The sequence below is a fragment of the Rhagoletis zephyria genome, unplaced genomic scaffold (genome assembly GCF_001687245.7).
Source record: "Rhagoletis zephyria isolate East Lansing unplaced genomic scaffold, Rhagoletis_zephyria_1.1 Rzeph_scaffold_00087, whole genome shotgun sequence".
NCBI classification, from domain to species: Eukaryota; Metazoa; Arthropoda; class Insecta; order Diptera; family Tephritidae; genus Rhagoletis; species Rhagoletis zephyria.
Window position 1 is genome coordinate 508,660 of NW_016157171.1, and position 18,109 is coordinate 526,768.

General features: G+C 37.8%; 1 protein-coding gene across 1 annotated transcript in view; it reads left to right on the top strand.

Moving 5' to 3' along the window:
- Window positions 1-17,140, top strand: part of ds (dachsous cadherin-related 1) — a 389,037-nt gene extending 371,897 nt beyond the window's left edge. The window contains exon 7 of the mRNA XM_017630280.1: window positions 13,070-17,140. Coding sequence (XP_017485769.1) covers window positions 13,070-16,560 — 3,491 coding nt within the window. The 3' untranslated portion in view covers window positions 16,561-17,140. The remainder of the gene's footprint in view (window positions 1-13,069) is intronic.
- Window positions 17,141-18,109: the final 969 nt, after the last annotated feature.

Consider the following 18,109-nt stretch of genomic DNA (forward strand, 5'->3'; position numbering starts at 1 on the left):
TTTAGGCCTGGAAAATCCACCATAGATCAGGTATTCACAATACGCCAAATCTTGGAAAAGACCCGCCTGACAAGGATCGACACTCACCACTTCTTTGTCGACTTTAAAGCCGCTTTTGACAACACTAAAAGGAGTTGCTTATACGCCGCTATGTCTGAATTTGGCATCCCCTCAAAACTCATACGGCTGTGTAAAATGACGTTGGGCAATACCACCAGCTCCGTCAGTATTAGGAAAGACCTCCCAAGCCGTTCTCCACCAAACGGGGTTTCAGACAGCGCGACTCCCTTTCATTTGACTTCTTTAATCTGATGTTCGAGAAGATAATAAGAGCTGCAGAACTGAACCGCTCAGGAACAATTTACTAAAAGAGCGTGCAATTGCTGGCTTATGCCGATGACATCGAAATCGTCGGTAACAAATACCGCGAAGTCTGTTCTGCCTTCTCCAAGTTGGATAAGGAAGCAAAGCGAATGGGTCTGGTGGTAAACGAGGACAAGTGGAAGTATCTCCTGTCATCAAACAAACTGTCAACATATATCGCAGAAGCATGGACAATGACAACATCCGATGAGGCGGCTCTTGGAGTGTTCGAGAGAAAGATTTTGCGGAAGATTTACGGGCCTTTACGCGTTGGCGACGGCGAGTATCGCAGACGATGGAACGATGAGCTGTATGAGCCTTACAACGACATGGGCATAATGCATCGAATTAAAATACAGCAGCTCCGCTGGAGATTTTGGAGAGATTTTGAGACGAGTAACACAATTGCACTGTTCAAAATTGGAAAAAAAATTTTAACACCTTAATTTAAAAAATGAATTATGTATTGCATTTTTTATGATTTGCATGCATTTGTGCATCCTTCACACAATTTTATATCCCTCGAACAACAAGTCAGTTTAGTGCTATTCAAGACCTTTAATTTAAGCCAAGGTAGGTCCCTTGGCCCTTTGAGAGGTAAATTATTACGATTCTGAAGTAAAACTTCGAAAATTCGACATTTTACGCATTTTTTTCTAATTACGGAGTAAAAACTACTACAGCAGTTTCGAAGTTTGGTTTAAAATTGTTACAACTTGGCTCTCAGAGGGTTTAGAGGCTTCTACCTTGGCTCAAAAGGTCTTGAATGGCAATTATTGTTCGAGGGATATAAAATTGATTGAAAGATGCACAGCTACATGCAAATAGAAAAAATGCAATAAATAATGCATTTTTTAAATTAAGGTGTTAAAATTTTTTTTCGAATTTTGAACAGTGAAATCGTGTTGCTCGTCTTAAAATCTCATATACTAGTATAATAAAAAAAAAGTCTTATATTTTTTGTTTCGGTATAAGTCCCGTGGGTTTTGCATGTTTCTTTCGAAGAACACTACTTTTGACCAATTTTTTTAAGATTGTATTAATGGCTTAATGGCCACAATTGAAAGGGATTTACTTTAGCTTTCCAAACCATTTTGCTTCGTATCAAAATGCTGCTTCTGTCGAAAGCGCTACGATTAATTCGCATGCAGTGTCCGAAAGCACACTGTGCGGCTTGTGAAAGGACAGGAGATGTATTTGTGCATATTTTTCAGATATGAGTCCAGCGAGAAAATTTATTAGAAATGGCCAACTTGATATCAGAAAAAAATTGCAATTACCACGAAATTGTTCCGGAATTAGAATCACAATACCAAGAGTGTAATTGAAATTCAACATCAGCTTCCACGAGAACGAGCTTTTTGACCACTTCAGAATGCGAACGTAATTTTCACACAGCCACCTAGTACTTGTATACGTCTATGGGACCCCAGAATAAAATAACTTACGAGCATGGGAGTACGCAAGTACGGGCTAGGCGGGGCTCTACCCCCCAACCGCCCCCCCCTTCCCCTCCCTGAATTCCAAAGTTTCATTGTAAGTTTCTTTCTATGAATTCATGATCAATTACCAATTCCAAAAATGTATGCGATAAATTAAAACTTTGGGTGTATTCACATCAATTTCGTAATTTTGGTAAACTGCTGGTTGCTGCTTGATAGCGACCTAGTGGCTGAAAAGTTCCCAAATTTAGTGGGAGGAATAATAATAATAATAGATAGGCGCTTACACATATGTTAGTGTTTGGCGGAGCTTCTCCTCTGAATTGTGGCGGCGCCCTGATGCTGTCATACAAAGCGGAGGGACCTGCAATTTTACGCCGACTCCGAACGGCGATTGTATTTTTATGAGAAGCTGTTTTTCATGGCAGAAATACACTCGGAGGTTTTCCATTGCCTGCCGAGGGACGATCGCTGTTAAGAAAAAACCTTTTTTCTATATTTTTTTGCGATGTTGCTTTTTCAAGGGCTTGAACCCATGCGTTGCGGAGTGGAAGCGCGCACTGCTTACCACTACACCACAGCGGCCGCAAGGGAGGAGGAATCCTTGCACATATTTACATCATATTTCAAGCTAAATGTTTACTTTTTCATTCGTATCTTGGGATAGTCTTCGCTTATAAAAGACCCACTTTAAAGTGTTAATAAATGCCAGCACCATTGCAGCAATATGCAATAAAATTTAATGAGGGCACCTTACATCAAGTGTGGGCATGAGATTGGAGCTTATCGAACCTTAATTTATAATTATATTTTATTTTTTCGCGAAGTTTGACGGATATTTGTTGAAATTTTCTCTCAAAGTCGCGAAATTTCTTTTTTCTTCAATCTGACGTTATAAAAATGTCTGCAATCCTATCAACTTTACGCGATATGTTGCTCCCAGGGATTTACATTGAATTCTATATCCCAACGGTGGGCAATCGCGGCTCTTTGAGCCAAATGCGGCTCTTTGCTTAGCAAAGTGCGGCTCTTTTTATTTTCTTTTTGCTTAGAACATTTTGGCTCTTTTTACTTTTTAAAATATTTACATATTTTTTTTTGCTGGATATTTTCCATTGTGTTGTTTTTTTATTTTGTCCTTTTTATATACACATACGCAAATTGAGATGGAACATTACCTGCAATTTGGAGAATGAAAATTTGCTCTCTGACTTAATGTTCTTTACCTATATGATGGAACATTTGCAAAACTTGAATTTGTCCCTACATGGAGAGAATAAAAATGTTTTTGTTTTATCGCAAATTATTTTAAGTTTTGAAGCTAAACTACGTCTTTTTATTTATGATCTCAAAAAAAGAATATTTCATCATTTTCCATGGCTAGAAAAAAATATTGCACATGATTTAAAAGCAGATGTTGAAAAAAGTTTTGCCGATTTGAAATTATTTAAATGTACGTTTGCATACTTCATAAACCCTTTTTTATGTAACATAATTGATGGTGAATTTACAACATCCGAAATACTCCTTTTTAAGAAAAGCGAAAGCAGAAAGGTTGGAGGTTTGGGAATCAAAAGAAGATAAGGCACTGGAAATGCAACATAAAGCTTTGCCATTGCTTGAATTCCGGCAACAAGTACCAGATTTAAAATATCCGCTGTTGAAAACAGCTGCGTGCCGTATATTTTAAATTTTTGGTACAACGTATAACTACGAGTCTTTGTACTCTACAATGAAATTCGTAAAGTCAAAATACCGTTCACAATTAGTTGCATTCGCGTGCCTGTTAAATATTGAAGGTACGCGTACGCAAAAAACTTGCAATGTAGGGGAAATTGAGAGAGCGAAGTGACATTTCGTTTTGAGGGGCAGCTGTTAGTTTCTGCTGGCAAAAAATGTTTCCCAACAGCAATTGGCCAACAAGAAAACAGCTGATCGAAAACAGCTGGTTGGAATTTACGCAAATCCCTAAATTGCATTTGAATAATTTAAGTCAACATTTAGTGATTATTTTATGATTTTTACTTTTTCGCTCAACGGAAATAATTATTATTTGCTCAGAGATAATAATTATTAATGAGTTTTATTTTTCCACTTAGAAAAAACGGAAATTTGACCTGCAAATTTTGGGACTTATTCCTTTTATTAGAGTGTCGCTATCTCTGAAAAGGATATGTCGGATATTACCCTAGTATAGCTTTTGTGTTTTTTTAATAATCATTACTCTTAAGTGAAAAAATAAAAATCAATATTAATTATTATCTTTGATCGAAAAAATATAAATCAGATATTAATTATTACTTTTGATTTTTATTGCTTAATCTCGAAAAATAAAAATCATTATAGATTACAATAAGACGTACGAATATAAATATGGGACTAAAGTTAAAATTATTTTTCGACGCTTACAACACGTTGATTTTTTTGGTTAAAAGTTAAAAAATAATAATTATTTTCCGTCCCTGTTTGGAAGTTTAAATAGTAAAATGCGACTAATTAAACCTGTAAGAAGGAAGGAAATGTGTCAGGATAAGACTTCGAGATTTGTTTTCTTACGTTGTCAATTTTATACTTTTGAATGTAAACAAAATTTCTAAAAGCTGTTCATACTTCCAAGTTTCTGGAAATTTTCTGGTCGCTTATTATTTGGATATATTTGTCTTGTGAGAGAACAGATGACATTTCGCCGAAATTTTGCTGTTGGACATCTTTTAGCGGAGATTTTGAACGAACGTACCTATTGACTAACCAACATTTAACAGAACGGTTACGAACGGCTTTAACTGACGTAAAACCAGATAAAAATAAATAACAAAATTAATGTTTTTCCTTCTTCATAATAATTTTATGTAAAAATAAGATTTTTTTGTGTGGCTCTTTGTAGCATTTAGAATTTACATGTGGATCTCTTCGGCCTCGGCCTTGCCCACCCCCGGAAATTTGAAATTTTCCAAAAAGTTTTGGTGGCAAATTACACAATGGCGTTGCACGTAATATTTCGTCATTCGTTTAATAATTACAAAGCCCAACATACACTACGCTTCGCACCCACAATTTTTGCAAAAAGGATCTCGTGCTTCCACACTTCAATGAACGCCGTGTATTTTTTCAATAAATTTCGTTTTCACTTTGAGTATATACGAATATTAAATCAATTTATAATATACTTTTTTTTCAGTGCTGACATATTTTTTATTGTTTTTACATTTTATATTTGTTTGTGTAAATTTGTACATTTTACTGGAGTGCCTGAGCTTCATATGGAAGGGCGCTTGCTTTGCCCTTCCATATGAAACTCAGGCACTTTCATATGAATTGTGTTTATATGACAGGGCATACAGGGGGGCGATAACAATTTTGTTTATATTTACATTGTAAATTTGTATATGTGCCTATACTTCAGGGCAAAACAAAAACAAATGTGCTACAAGTGCTTATGCAGCGAGCAGTTCTGGTTTAAATAAACAAGTAATTTTTTAGCAAAAAACGAAACCGACTTCAATTTTTATGCAAAACTTTAAGATAACCGTTAATTTCTTCATGATCCAATAATCGGATCTAAACCAAATTAGGATGTGACCATCCCTGATGCACCATAAAAAGAATTATCGAAATCGGTTAATGTGGTATTAAGGAGGTAAATTATTCTACATTTTTAATATCCATATTTTGACAATTCTAATAAAATTTAATTAAACAAATCTCACCCCCCCTAAATTATGCTCTGCGTACGCCTATGCTTACGAATGTAAAAATTTGCAAAAAAGGTTTTGCTTTATATTGAAAATCTGTTTAAAAAGTATTCAATTCTTTTATAAAGAAAAAATACACAAATACAAAATCAAGGAGTTTGATTCAATAATGGGCATTTCTATTAAAACTGCTTTCTGAGATGTTAGCGTAAAAGTTGTTGATGTGTGATAACTTTCTTTTTGTTGTAGTATATAAAAAGGAGTATTGTTGTGGTATTGAAAAAAATTTACTCCTGCTGAAAAAATATCCTCAGATTACCAGTGTTTGACCCTAATTTAACTGCCATAAACACTTTTGATCAAAAATCGTGTTTCCGATGTTTTTTCTGAGTTACACTTTTTGTTTGGAAAAATAAAAGAGATCATATTCCTATCCTGCCGACAATGTTTCAGAAATTAAAGGATCCCTTGGTACCCTGGCTGGAAAGGTTCTACAAAGCCAGTATCCGCTTTACATACATTCCGACAAGCTGCTAAAGGGTCAAAGTTGTCTTCATTCCCAAACCGGGAAGAAGAAATCACGAAAAAGCCAAAGGCTTCAGACCAATAAGCCTTACATCTTTCCTGCTAAAGGTATTGGAAAGACTGTTAGACTTACACATAGGGCATTTTCTGGGAACCTCCAAACTTTCCAAAGCTCAACATGCATACATTAAGGGCAGACCAACTGAAACTGAAGGAAGTTGTAGGCACCTTAGAAAAATAACTCCATTACAAGCAGTACACGTTGGCGGCCTTCCTCGACATTGAGGGGGCCTTCAATAACATTACAACCGAAGCAATTATTTGACCTCTTGTGAAGGTGGGAATATCTGACAACATATGCGAGTGGGTCGAACAAATGCTCAGAAACAGAATCATAATTTCAACCATTGGTTTAGTAACGCTATCCCGTTATACAAATAGAGGCATTTCCGAAGGGGCAGTTCTGTCTCCGCTATTATTGGTCGTGGCGACATTGTACTGCATATCAACAAAGGTGGAGTGAAAGTAGTAGCATATGCAGATGATTTAGTGGGGGCGGTATCAGGTCTATTCCCCTCAACTATTAGTTGCTTTGCTCGGGCTAAACGCCTGGGTCACAATAAGTGGCCTGGGTATCAACCCTAGCAAAACGGAACTGATGTTGTTTACCAAGAAAACAAAAATACCACAATTCAGCACTCCATTCCTTAATGGAGCGACTCTCACATTGTCCTCCGAGGCTAAATACTTGGGTGTCTTATTAGACACCAAATTGAGCTGGAAGACAAATATAGGGAGGCGCGTAGAGAAAGCCTATACAGCCAATTACACATTTAAACAAATATTCAGTCGGAACTGGGGACTAAAACCAAAGCTTTGTGAGGATTAAATGTTCAACAGGAAATTTAGCCCATACAAACACCCATAACATAGCACCATAAACCAGCGCCAATTTAGGTGTAGTTACTAATGCTCCACTAATTCATGATTTACAAGTGTAGCTTTCTCTAGCGGGTTCCACCCGACAAGGGCTCCGTGTAACAAGATAAGCTTAAATCTGGTTCCATAGAGCTAATGAATTACTTTGGGCGAGAGACCTTACCTTTGACCTATAGCTCCCCTACAGCAGTGTAAGAACACATACGCCTTTTTTACCCTTTAATAAACGTTAGGCTTCCACGATAGCTTTCTATCCAAGATCAAGCCTAAGTACTTGACCCTGTAGGAGAGCCGCAGACGAACAACCCCACTCGAGGGAAGGGCCACAACGGGTATATTGTACTTCCTGGTAAACAAGGCCCGTTCCGATTTACTACGAGGCCGCCGTTGATCGCCAACCTAGTTACCTGCATCAGGTTACCTTGAGGCATAAAAAAGGGTGTATGGAAATCGTTCATTAAATAAAATCTACATAGGCGATCACCCGAAATCCCACTTTTTCCAGTGCCTCTAGAGGGTCGTGTACACCCGCAATGCAGAGCAGAGGAGGGAGAACACCACCATGCGGAGTGTCCCTATTGTCTCTGCGCCCCACTCCGCCGCGACAGATCTGTCACAAAGTGAGTTGTAGATAAGCCACCTAATAAGGTTTCACCCCCAGATTATGAATACACTTGACTATTGCCTCTCGAGTGACATTGTTGAAGGCCTATCGATATTGCGAAGGCACCTACTGCGTGAAGGCTTCCTCTGACCACTTTAGCAATGTGTGCAGGGTGGTATCCAAAGACCTTGCAATAAGCATTTATATAGTGGTTTTAGCAAAAACGAAGACAGACTGCTTGGCCTAAAATCCCTAGGAGAAACATGAGTGCTTCTTCCGGCCTTCGGGATGAACGCACCACTGACTACCCTTGAAGCCTTGGCGATGTACCCGGTCCTCACGCAATTCACAAGTATGATGCTATCGGTCCCCGGATAGTTTAATGGTTTGAACGAATTTATCGCCCAGGCCATGTGACGATCGTCCAGAAGATCGGAGTAGTACAGGACCTGAAGTACAAAATATTGCAAAGAAGTACATTTGACTGTACTTTGAAGTACGAAGTACAAGAGCTAAAAAGGAAGTACCGTACTTCCTAAAAAAGTACGGTTGGTCACATTATAAATGAGGCATGTTTCGATAATAAAAGGTTTGCTCCGAAAACAGTTTTCTCGCTGCCTCTTAACAAAATATTTTTATATTGGCAGTAACAGCTAGTACCATCCGAAAACATTACAGAACAGATATATCAATAAACACGTACAAATACAAGTATACATACGTTTATAAATAAACATGTACATAATACATACACAAAAACAGTGCTCACGTACACAATCCATACACAAAAATGGTACTACCCAACGGGGCCAGAAGCGCTCCATTAGTTCTACTGGAGCGCTCCACATTAAGCAGTAAGCGCTACCTTCCTAATTTCACACTTCATTGTATTTTAACATTGTGTGTCATTACCTAACGGGACTGAAAGTTAGCTGCTCCCCAAAGGAGTAAGTATGGAGAAGTATAAAAGCATAGTAAAAAAATAAATTTTTAAATTTCTAACAATGCTCAGAAATAAATATCATTTTGAGTAGTATTTAACATAAAATATTTTCTTTTGAAAAAAATTAATTTATGTACAAACATGTATGTATGTATGTATATATTTTCGTATGTATACCACATAGAAAAGAAAAAAACCATGTTTATATGTAAGTACACTTAATATAACCATCAAATGGTTTACAAAAACGCCATTCTTTTATTAACACAAAAACATAATGTAAAAATTAAAATTTGCATGCATCGCTTTTTAAATGCTTTAGTTGATGCGCTCACCTAGGACTTCTTTGGGACCAGCAAGGGAGCGCTTCTTTCTAATGACACACAATGTTAAAATACAATGAAGTGTGAAATTAGGAAGGGAGCGCTTACTGCTGAATATGGAGCGCTCCAGAAGAACTATTGGAGCGCTTCTGGCCCCGTTGGGTAGAAAGAAGCGCTCCCTTGCTGGTCCCAAAGAAGTCCTAGGTGAGCGCATCAACTAAAGCATTTAAAAAGCGATGCATGCAAATTTTAATTTTTACATTATATTTTTGTTTTAATAAAAGAATGGCGTTTTTGTAAACCATTTGATGGTTATATTAAGTGTACTTACATATAAACATGGTTTTTTTCTTTTCTATGTGGTATACATACGAAAATATATACATACATACATACATGTTTGTACATAAATTAATTTTTTTCAAAAGAAAATNGCGAAAATATATGCATACATACATACATGTTTGTACATAAATTAGTTTTTTTCAAAATAAAATATTTTATGTTACTACTCAAAATGATATTTATTTCTGAGCATTGTTAAAAATTTTTAAATGTATTTTTTACTTTGCTTTTGTACTGCTCCATACTTGCTCCTTTGGGGAGCAGCTAACTTTCAGTCGATAATTCGACATTTCGATAATTTTAAGGAATAATTAAGGTAATATTAAAAAACCGTTATGTGAAAATTTTTTGTAAAATAACTTCAAAACTGAGGGAGTTATTTATAAAATACTTAAAACTTAATAAAATTTTCAAATACCGTTATCTCGAAAACCGGAGCCAATCTGGTNATAATTCGACATTTCGATAATTTTAAGGAATAATTAAGGTAATATTAAAAAACCGTTATGTGAAAATTTTTTGTAAAATAACTTCAAAACTGAGGGAGTTATTTATAAAATACTTAAAACTTAATAAAATTTTCAAATACCGTTATCTCGAAAACCGGAGCCAATCTGGTAAAACGGGGGATGCCATTGAATTTAGAACGGCCCAATTAAGTGAGTTCAACTTTCAAAATCTCTGCTCAAAATTTACAACTTGAACAACGTAATTTGAACCCAGCTTATTCTTTTGTTTTCTATTTCATGTTTATTCCTCGTCTAACTTTTGAAGCACTTGATGAAAATGAATTACACTTATATTAATCTATTTATTTAGAGAATACGAATAAAATGATATATAAAACATAGGTGTGCTCACAAATTTAAAAATAAAAATTTTTTTTGGAGGTGTACCTATTTTTTTGATTTGCCCATATACCTGACCCAAGGTTTGTTCTATGGTAATTAAAAAACATTTTTTATTTAAATATTTTTCGATAGCTGGCTTTCTGCTGGCTTTCCTCATTTAAACATTTCAGTTTTAAAGCTATTTTAGTCCTCTTTCAGTTGATACCAAACTTGTTTAATTTGTTTGTTTATTATTAGGAAAGGACTTTTATTTTCGACTTAAAAATATCTGGCCAAGTTAGCTGTTGAAAAAGAGTATCTGTTATTTACGGTCCCTGTTTTTAATTATTTTCCTATGTAAATGGTACATAAATTTACGACTTAAAATAGTTATTTTTGTTAACAGCAATGAAATAAGACTGTATTAGGTTATTATTCATTTTAAACCAATAAAATATATTTAAAATAAACAACTAAATCTTTTAACAATAAAAAAATAATGAAAGACAGGTTGATAGAAAATGTGCTTAGTCCACATTATAAGAACAAAATCGTAAAGAGAAAATGTGGTAAGTCCCAAAAGAGCATATACGTCTACAATAGCTGTATTTTGAAATTGGCCGATTATTGGTACCTACTGAAAGAAGACGAACTAAGGAAGAAAACTGCATTTGATGAGGGGAAATATTAACAACCAAAAAAGGTAGACAGTTTTTTGTCCGTCCTGAAAAACAAAAAAAATGGACTTAGCACGTTTGCACACTAAGCCAACGATAAGTATTTTTTTCAAAAAAATATCTCAAAAAAATGTCGGAAGAAAATCCAAAAGTTTAGCAAGGCAAGCATATTGAAACAAATTTTTTGAGACGTATAACGTGATTTTATTTATTTTTCTTTCTTTACAAAATAAAAGAAATGTCTACATACTTCACACTTATGCAATTATTATACGTATGTTTATTTAATGAAATGTCTGATTTTGCTTTTTAAGGCGAGGTCTTTAAGTAAACAAGGAACGAAATAGATATTTAAGGGGGCATAAAGAGTTATATCAAGCGACATTTTTAGTTTGTCCATAGCTAAACGGCTCGTATTTTTGACTTATGCCAAAAATTTCACTTCGCATTTGCCACCAGTGATGAAAAACGAAATTTCAATCACCGGACACCAAAATTTGACGATAGTCTTTGACATGACACCAAGCGAACAGCTGTTAGTTAAGGCAGTTTTTGATGTCAGTAATTTTGACATAATGAAAACCAAACATTAGATAAAGTTTTTAAATAAATACATTTCAATGTGAGCTAATACTTAAACATTTATGGTGACGTGCAATAATGTCAATGGAATTAATGTCACTGACATTAATACAAAAATGAAAAGTGAATTAATGTCAATGACATCAATACACATGCTATATTTTCGATGACATAAACACACTTTCATTTTGTGAATTTAAGTCGAAATAACAAAATTTATTTTTAATACATTACATATTTCACCTTTAGAGGGTGAATCAATTCCAAAGTGACTTAATGCCAATTGACATTATTTCACTTTTGGCGGTTGTAATAATGTCATTGACATTATTGCATGTCACCACATTTATCGAAGTTCCAATATTCCATTTTCTTGTATAATTTTAATTCGTTCGCTGCATCGAAAATATCGATACTTTCACCGCGATGCGCATACAACACAGTTCGCCATACAACATGCAGACATTTAAAAAAAATTACATTGAAAGAATGTTGACAGAAACTGTTTACTCTCCTTCATTTTTATCAGCGGACGTCTACACTCCATAGAAACTAATGGGTAAAATACACTATAAGTATGTCTGTGCATCGCAGGTACTTTTCCGAGATGCGCAGACCGTCTCAGAGCCTGTGATAGAAAATAGGAAATTTTGACGGATCAAACTAAAAATTTTACATATGTCATGGTGAATACGAACGTCAGAATTTTACCTAGCTCATTGAAATATAGAGTGAAAATCAAAATGGGAGCTGAAAAAAACACAAGAAAGCGTACGTTACAATATAAATATATATTTTAACAATTTCAGTAACACAGAAAAATACAGCTTTCGCACGAGCGTTTGTTAGGGTTTTCAACTGTCACACCACTGTGCCACCACAAAATTAATTCATTTTTACACCATAATAAATTTTTTCACCCTGTCTCACCACGGAAAAAAGTTACCGATTGGCACATATCCCCATCGTGTATTTCGCATAGACGGTCTCATACAGCGGCGAAAGTACTCGCGATGCGCCGACCTAGTCAATGGTGTATTTTGCCTATATATGGTGCCACACACAGTGATGCCAAATTTAGTCAGAAAGAAGAAAGTTGCAGAGGTCATTTTTTGCAAATTAAGACGAAATTCGATTTTTTCTATAAAAACTCGATTTCATCCGAATTTTAGAACCACAGAGTTCGATTTCGAAATTCGAATTTTCACCACAGCACTTTTGTTTTCTAAGGCGTGCATAACAGCTTTAAATGCACGATCAGTTATTGAACCATGTGTAAAAACTGCAGTTTTTCCTCTCAGTTGGTTCTTAGTTTGCTCGAACACGTTATAATTTTAACACCGATTGATATTTTCTTAATAGGGACGTGTTTAATTTATTTTGCAGTGAAAAGTTTAAGCAAATATTCACTACTAATTGCCAGCACTTTGATAGGTGGTACAAAACTTTTGGTTGGTTTTTTTCCTTTGAGATGTCGGCCTTCTCTTCCATGTCTAAATCGCAGTCTGAAAGAACTTGTAGAGGTGTCCAAAAGTTTCGGTTTTCAAGTTTTACGGATTTGGCTTAAGCCATTATATAAATTTCTTTGAGCGACAGCCATTTGAAACATTTTATAAATTAATCCGGTAGGGCTTCGGCATAACAGTTAGAACAATTACCGCAAATACCGATGAATAAAAACGCCACATAGTCGTTAAAACTACAGTTATATAATCAGAAATACAAATATTTTCAGCAAATTTGGCACCTTTCATATTTAATCATATTTTTCTTTTCTCTTACTTCTTTTCTTCTTTTTATGTAGGTACTGAATTGGGTACAGTTATCACCACAGTTTCAGCAAATGACGTAGACACTTACCCATCCCTCACATATTACTTCGGTGCCGATTTATCCGACACCCAACAACTCCTACACAAGTCTCTTTTTGCACTAGATCGCTACAGCGGAAAGCTCACACTCAAGCGGTATCTCGACTATGAGGGTCAGCAGGAATACCAACTGGAGATAATTGCTTCGGACAAGGCCCATGAAGTACGCACCATATTGACAGTTCGCGTAAGCGACGAGAATGATAATGCACCAATTTTTGAGGCCCAGCTGCCGCCAGCTTATGCAACAACTCTGCCCGACGAGCAAGTAATCAGCACATACGCAGCCTCTGAAAGCATCGAACTGATTACTGTCAATGCCACAGATGCCGATGCAGAAGGCCACAACTCCGAGATACATTATAGCATTGAACCACTATTGCGTGGTTTTAGCATCAATGAACGGACAGGAGCAGTGTTTGTGAATATGACACGCCTCGGCAGTGTTACCACCGACTTTTATGTGACTATCACCGCGCAAGATGGTGGCTTACTGCCCTTAAAAACCGCTACGGTTTTGCGTGTATGCAACAGCAAGAGTAATAATGGACATGTCCAATTTTTACAGACACAATATCGTGCCCAAATCAACGAAGCTGCGCCAATCGGCACTGTCGTCCTACACCTCGGTCAAGAAATACTCAATGCGCATGCAGAGCGCGCTGCAGGTACGCTAGTATTTAAAATAATTTCTGGAAATGAGGATGCAGATTTTGAAGTTTACCAGTCGAGCGCTATAGTACTGGTTAAGTCGCTTGACCGCGAACGCAATGATCTATACAAACTACGATTGGTGGTGAGTGATACAAACGCTTCATCACAACCATATCTGGCACAAGCAGCGGACAACTCAAGTTTCGCAATCAATGTATTTGTTACTGTAGAGGACGCCAACGACAATGCACCGAAGTTCGCCATTAATGGCAAATACCAGGCTGAGGTTAGCGAACTTGCTCCACTTCGCCACTCCATAGCAAAGCTATTGGCCACCGATGCTGATTTAGAGAATACGCCTTACTCCGAAGTAGTGTACGATATAACATCAGGTAACGATGAGGCTATGTTCACCATCGACCTCGTGTCAGGTGTGTTGTTCGTGAACAACAAATTAGATTTCGACACAGGGGCAATGTGCTACGCGTTAATGATACGCGCCTGTGACAGTGCGCCGGAACCACTCTGCAGCATACAGTCATTTCGTTTGTGTTTGTGCGATGAAAATGATAACGTGCCGCATTTTCCAGTCACGGAATATATTGAGTTTGTAGGCGAAAATGAACCAGTAGGCATCAGCGTATTCAAAGCCCGTGCAACCGATTTGGATCGCGGCAGATACGGTCGTCTGAACTACACCATCGATCAGGAGGCTGTAGGACTGGATGATCCTTCATGGAAGATGTTTCGCGTCGACCAACAGACGGGTATTGTCACTTCCAACGCCGTATTTGACTATGAAGAACGACACCGCTACGATTTTGTGTTGCGCGCTACAGATAGCGGTGGCAACACAGTGGGCGTTAAGGTTCGGATTGAAATTGAATCAAAAGACGAGTACGCGCCACAGTTCACGGAGCGCACTTATCGCTTTGTGATGCCATCGCCGTCAGCTAGCGACTTGCAGCTGGGCTATGTTGTGGGCCAGGTGTCTGCAACGGATCGTGATAGGGGACCTGACGGACGTATTGTATATCAATTAAGCTCTCAGCATGCTTACTTCAAGGTGAACCGTACAACCGGCGCGGTGGTTACCAAAAAGAAACTCGATGACAATTTTGATGATAGGCGTGATATCAGCCTAGTCATTGCCGCTGGCTCAGGGAGACAAGGTTCACTAACTAACATGACAGTTGTAGAGATCTCTTTAGATCCTTTAGGCGATCCGGCGAAAAATTTAGCGAGCAATGGTGCTGCAGTTGGAGGTGGCAGTGGAGTAGCAGATTGGTTAGTGGGACTAATCGTAGCCATTTTACTAATGCTTTGCGCCTCAGCCGGAATTTTTCTGTTTGTCCGTATGCGCAGTCGCAAGCCATGCAATGGGAATAAGCCTCATCTTAGCACTGAAACTGCTGGCGTTTCAAACAGCTACGACGATCCTAGCGCCTTCAATACGATTCCAATATTAAGTGCAGTTAATGCTGGTTTGGCGGGTAGCAGCGGTAGCAGTGGAGTAGTCGCGCCTTCGATGGGGCAATTTGCGCCACCCAAATATGATGAAATACCACCTTATGGCGCTCATGCGACGAGTTCCAATTCAGGGGCTGCAACGACATCTGAGCTTTCTGGCTCAGAACATTCGGGCTCTAGTGGGCGTGGTTCTGCGGAAGACGATGGTGAAGATGAAGAAATACGTATGATCAATGAAGGGCCGTTACATCATCGCAATGGCGCGACTGGCGGCAATGGAGAAGATGGACGTATATCCAATACCTCTGTGCAGAATACACAAGAATACTTGGCACGCTTGGGCATTGTTGATCGCGAGGCTACTGGTGCTGCTTCGAACTCTTCCCGCCGCTGTGCGGATGGTATACTTAGCTCGCAAAACGACGGTCATCTGCATCATCCGCTGCAGATGCACATGTACGACGAAGATCCTGCCGCCCAATCAGATATCACCAACCTTATCTATGCTAAATTAAACGATGTTGCAGGTGCGGCATCAGATCGTGTAAGCAACACAGATGAAGCCGCAACCGCAGCCGGTAGCATGGCCTCTACCGTGGATCAAGTAATAAACTTTGGAAATGTATCCGTCGGTCATGTACCTGCAAATGTTGGTCCCCCCATGAATGGTTCATTGAGCTCCATAGTGCACAGCGAAGAAGAGCTTACCGGCAGCTATAACTGGGATTACCTGCTCGATTGGGGACCGCAATATCAACCGCTGGCGCATGTCTTCTCTGAGATAGCTCGCCTCAAAGATGACAACATGTCTGTGCATAGCGGCAATAGCGGTGCTTCCTCGAGCGCCAAGAGTAAACAGTCCCAAGCGCAGTCAATAGGCACCGTGAAGACACACATTTCACCACCACTACTAACAAACGTGGCGCCACGTGCAATCAACATGGCAGTATTATCCGGTGCTGGCGTGGGTGTGCGGCTGCCGCAAACTCCCCAACACCATATTACAACCACAGCGCTAAGCGGGTCGACGACGCGCGGCCAAGTTAACGCTAGCGGCCAATATATGGCACCGCGCTCGCCCATCAGTCACGATACACCCGGAGGATTCAGCACTTCGACCGCGATGTCGCCATCCTTCTCCCCGTCACTTTCACCTTTAGCCACTCGCTCACCATCCATATCACCGCTCGGAGGTGTGACTGGACATCACTTAGTATCGCTGCCGAGGCATGCGCCCCAACCAACGCAACGAGGTAAAACAACGTTGCTGGTGGAGCAAGAAATGCGCGTGAGAATGTGATGAAAATAGACAAAAGTGCTGAAAAGGGCACGTAGTAGTTATTAGGTAGAATGAAAGATTAAGACAACCAACAAAGTGATCATTAGTTTTGTAAGCTGGTTTTAAATCAGCTAATTTTACATTCATATGTGTATCTATACCACAAAATCTATATTCGGAAATATATAGGTACGAACGTAATCGTAGAAATAAGGAAATTTTAAGAATCATTTAGATTAAGGAGTACTTTGGAGCTTGGTGAGTTACCGGTTCAATAAGATAGGCTGAAGCCTAGTGACATTTAGAACTGATCTAAACTCACCACTATCGGCTGTGGTATTATCATTTTAGCCCAAACCAAAGCCAAAACTTACAACAGCTTAGCCTTAGAAATTCGTTAGGAATTATTAATATGTATTTTATTAATATTATTAATATGTAAAAATGTCAGCTGTATCGATTAATAATATCTACTGGTTTACAGCAAAAACGTTCAATGGATTCCACTGTCCAATTCCTCTATAAAATTGCTCGCTGATTTCGAAAATCTATTTAATTTTTTATTCTATGGATAAGTTTTCGAGATACTTTCAATTTACCGTTATTCAGCTTAAAACAAAAATTGGTTCCACTTAGGGCCGTTTTCTCATCTAACCTTTAGATTACCGGCCATTTTATCGTCTCGATATACAAGCTTTCATTTTCTCATTAGCGCATTAATTTCTCGAAACGATAAATTGTTGCTCACCCGATGCAACCTTTAAAAATTTGTACCCAACTTTAAATTTTGGTTTGGTTTTGGTTCATGAGTCAGATATATTAGATATTTCAACAAAGGTTTTGGTTTTTGCTAACAGTTGCTCTTGCTCTATATTTGATTATGTTACATTGCCAACCTTTGAAATTATATGACGAATGTAGTGAAGTTTCACTCTACGGAATAACAAATTTATTTTTACCGGTAAGATAAGAAAACCAAAACACTTTAAAGTGAGGAACAATTTATCTGCCCTGTTAGTAAAGGCAACTTTACTGCTTACATTAGAAAACGGCCCCTAATCACGTATATCTTACGAACCAATTAAACAATCTCAATATGAACAAGTAAGAAAGTCTAAGTTCGGGCGGAGCCGAACATTAAATACCCGGCGCAAGTATTAAATATATGTTTTTTCACCCTTCCGAAACCTTCCGCTAGATGGTAAGCCGAGGTGTATCAATTTTGAGTAAATTAGCGTCCTTCAATTTCGAAATATTGAAGTTTCAAGCATTTCTTAAATTTACCGTTATATGAGAATCGGCCGTTATTTTAGTCCGATTTCAATAATTTTCAACGTTTTGCTTACACGTGGCAAGTACAATAACCATACCGAGTTTGGTACAAATTGGTAGAACGGTTACCGATATACTTATATGTGATCATAAGTGGGCGGTGCCACGCCCATTTTCCAAAATTTTACCATAAACGTATTTCTTGGTAAAGAATTGTTGCAAGCATCAATTTTGAATAAATTAGCTTTAATATTTACTGATTTATCGAAGATTTTGTATTTCTCTAAATTACCGTTAT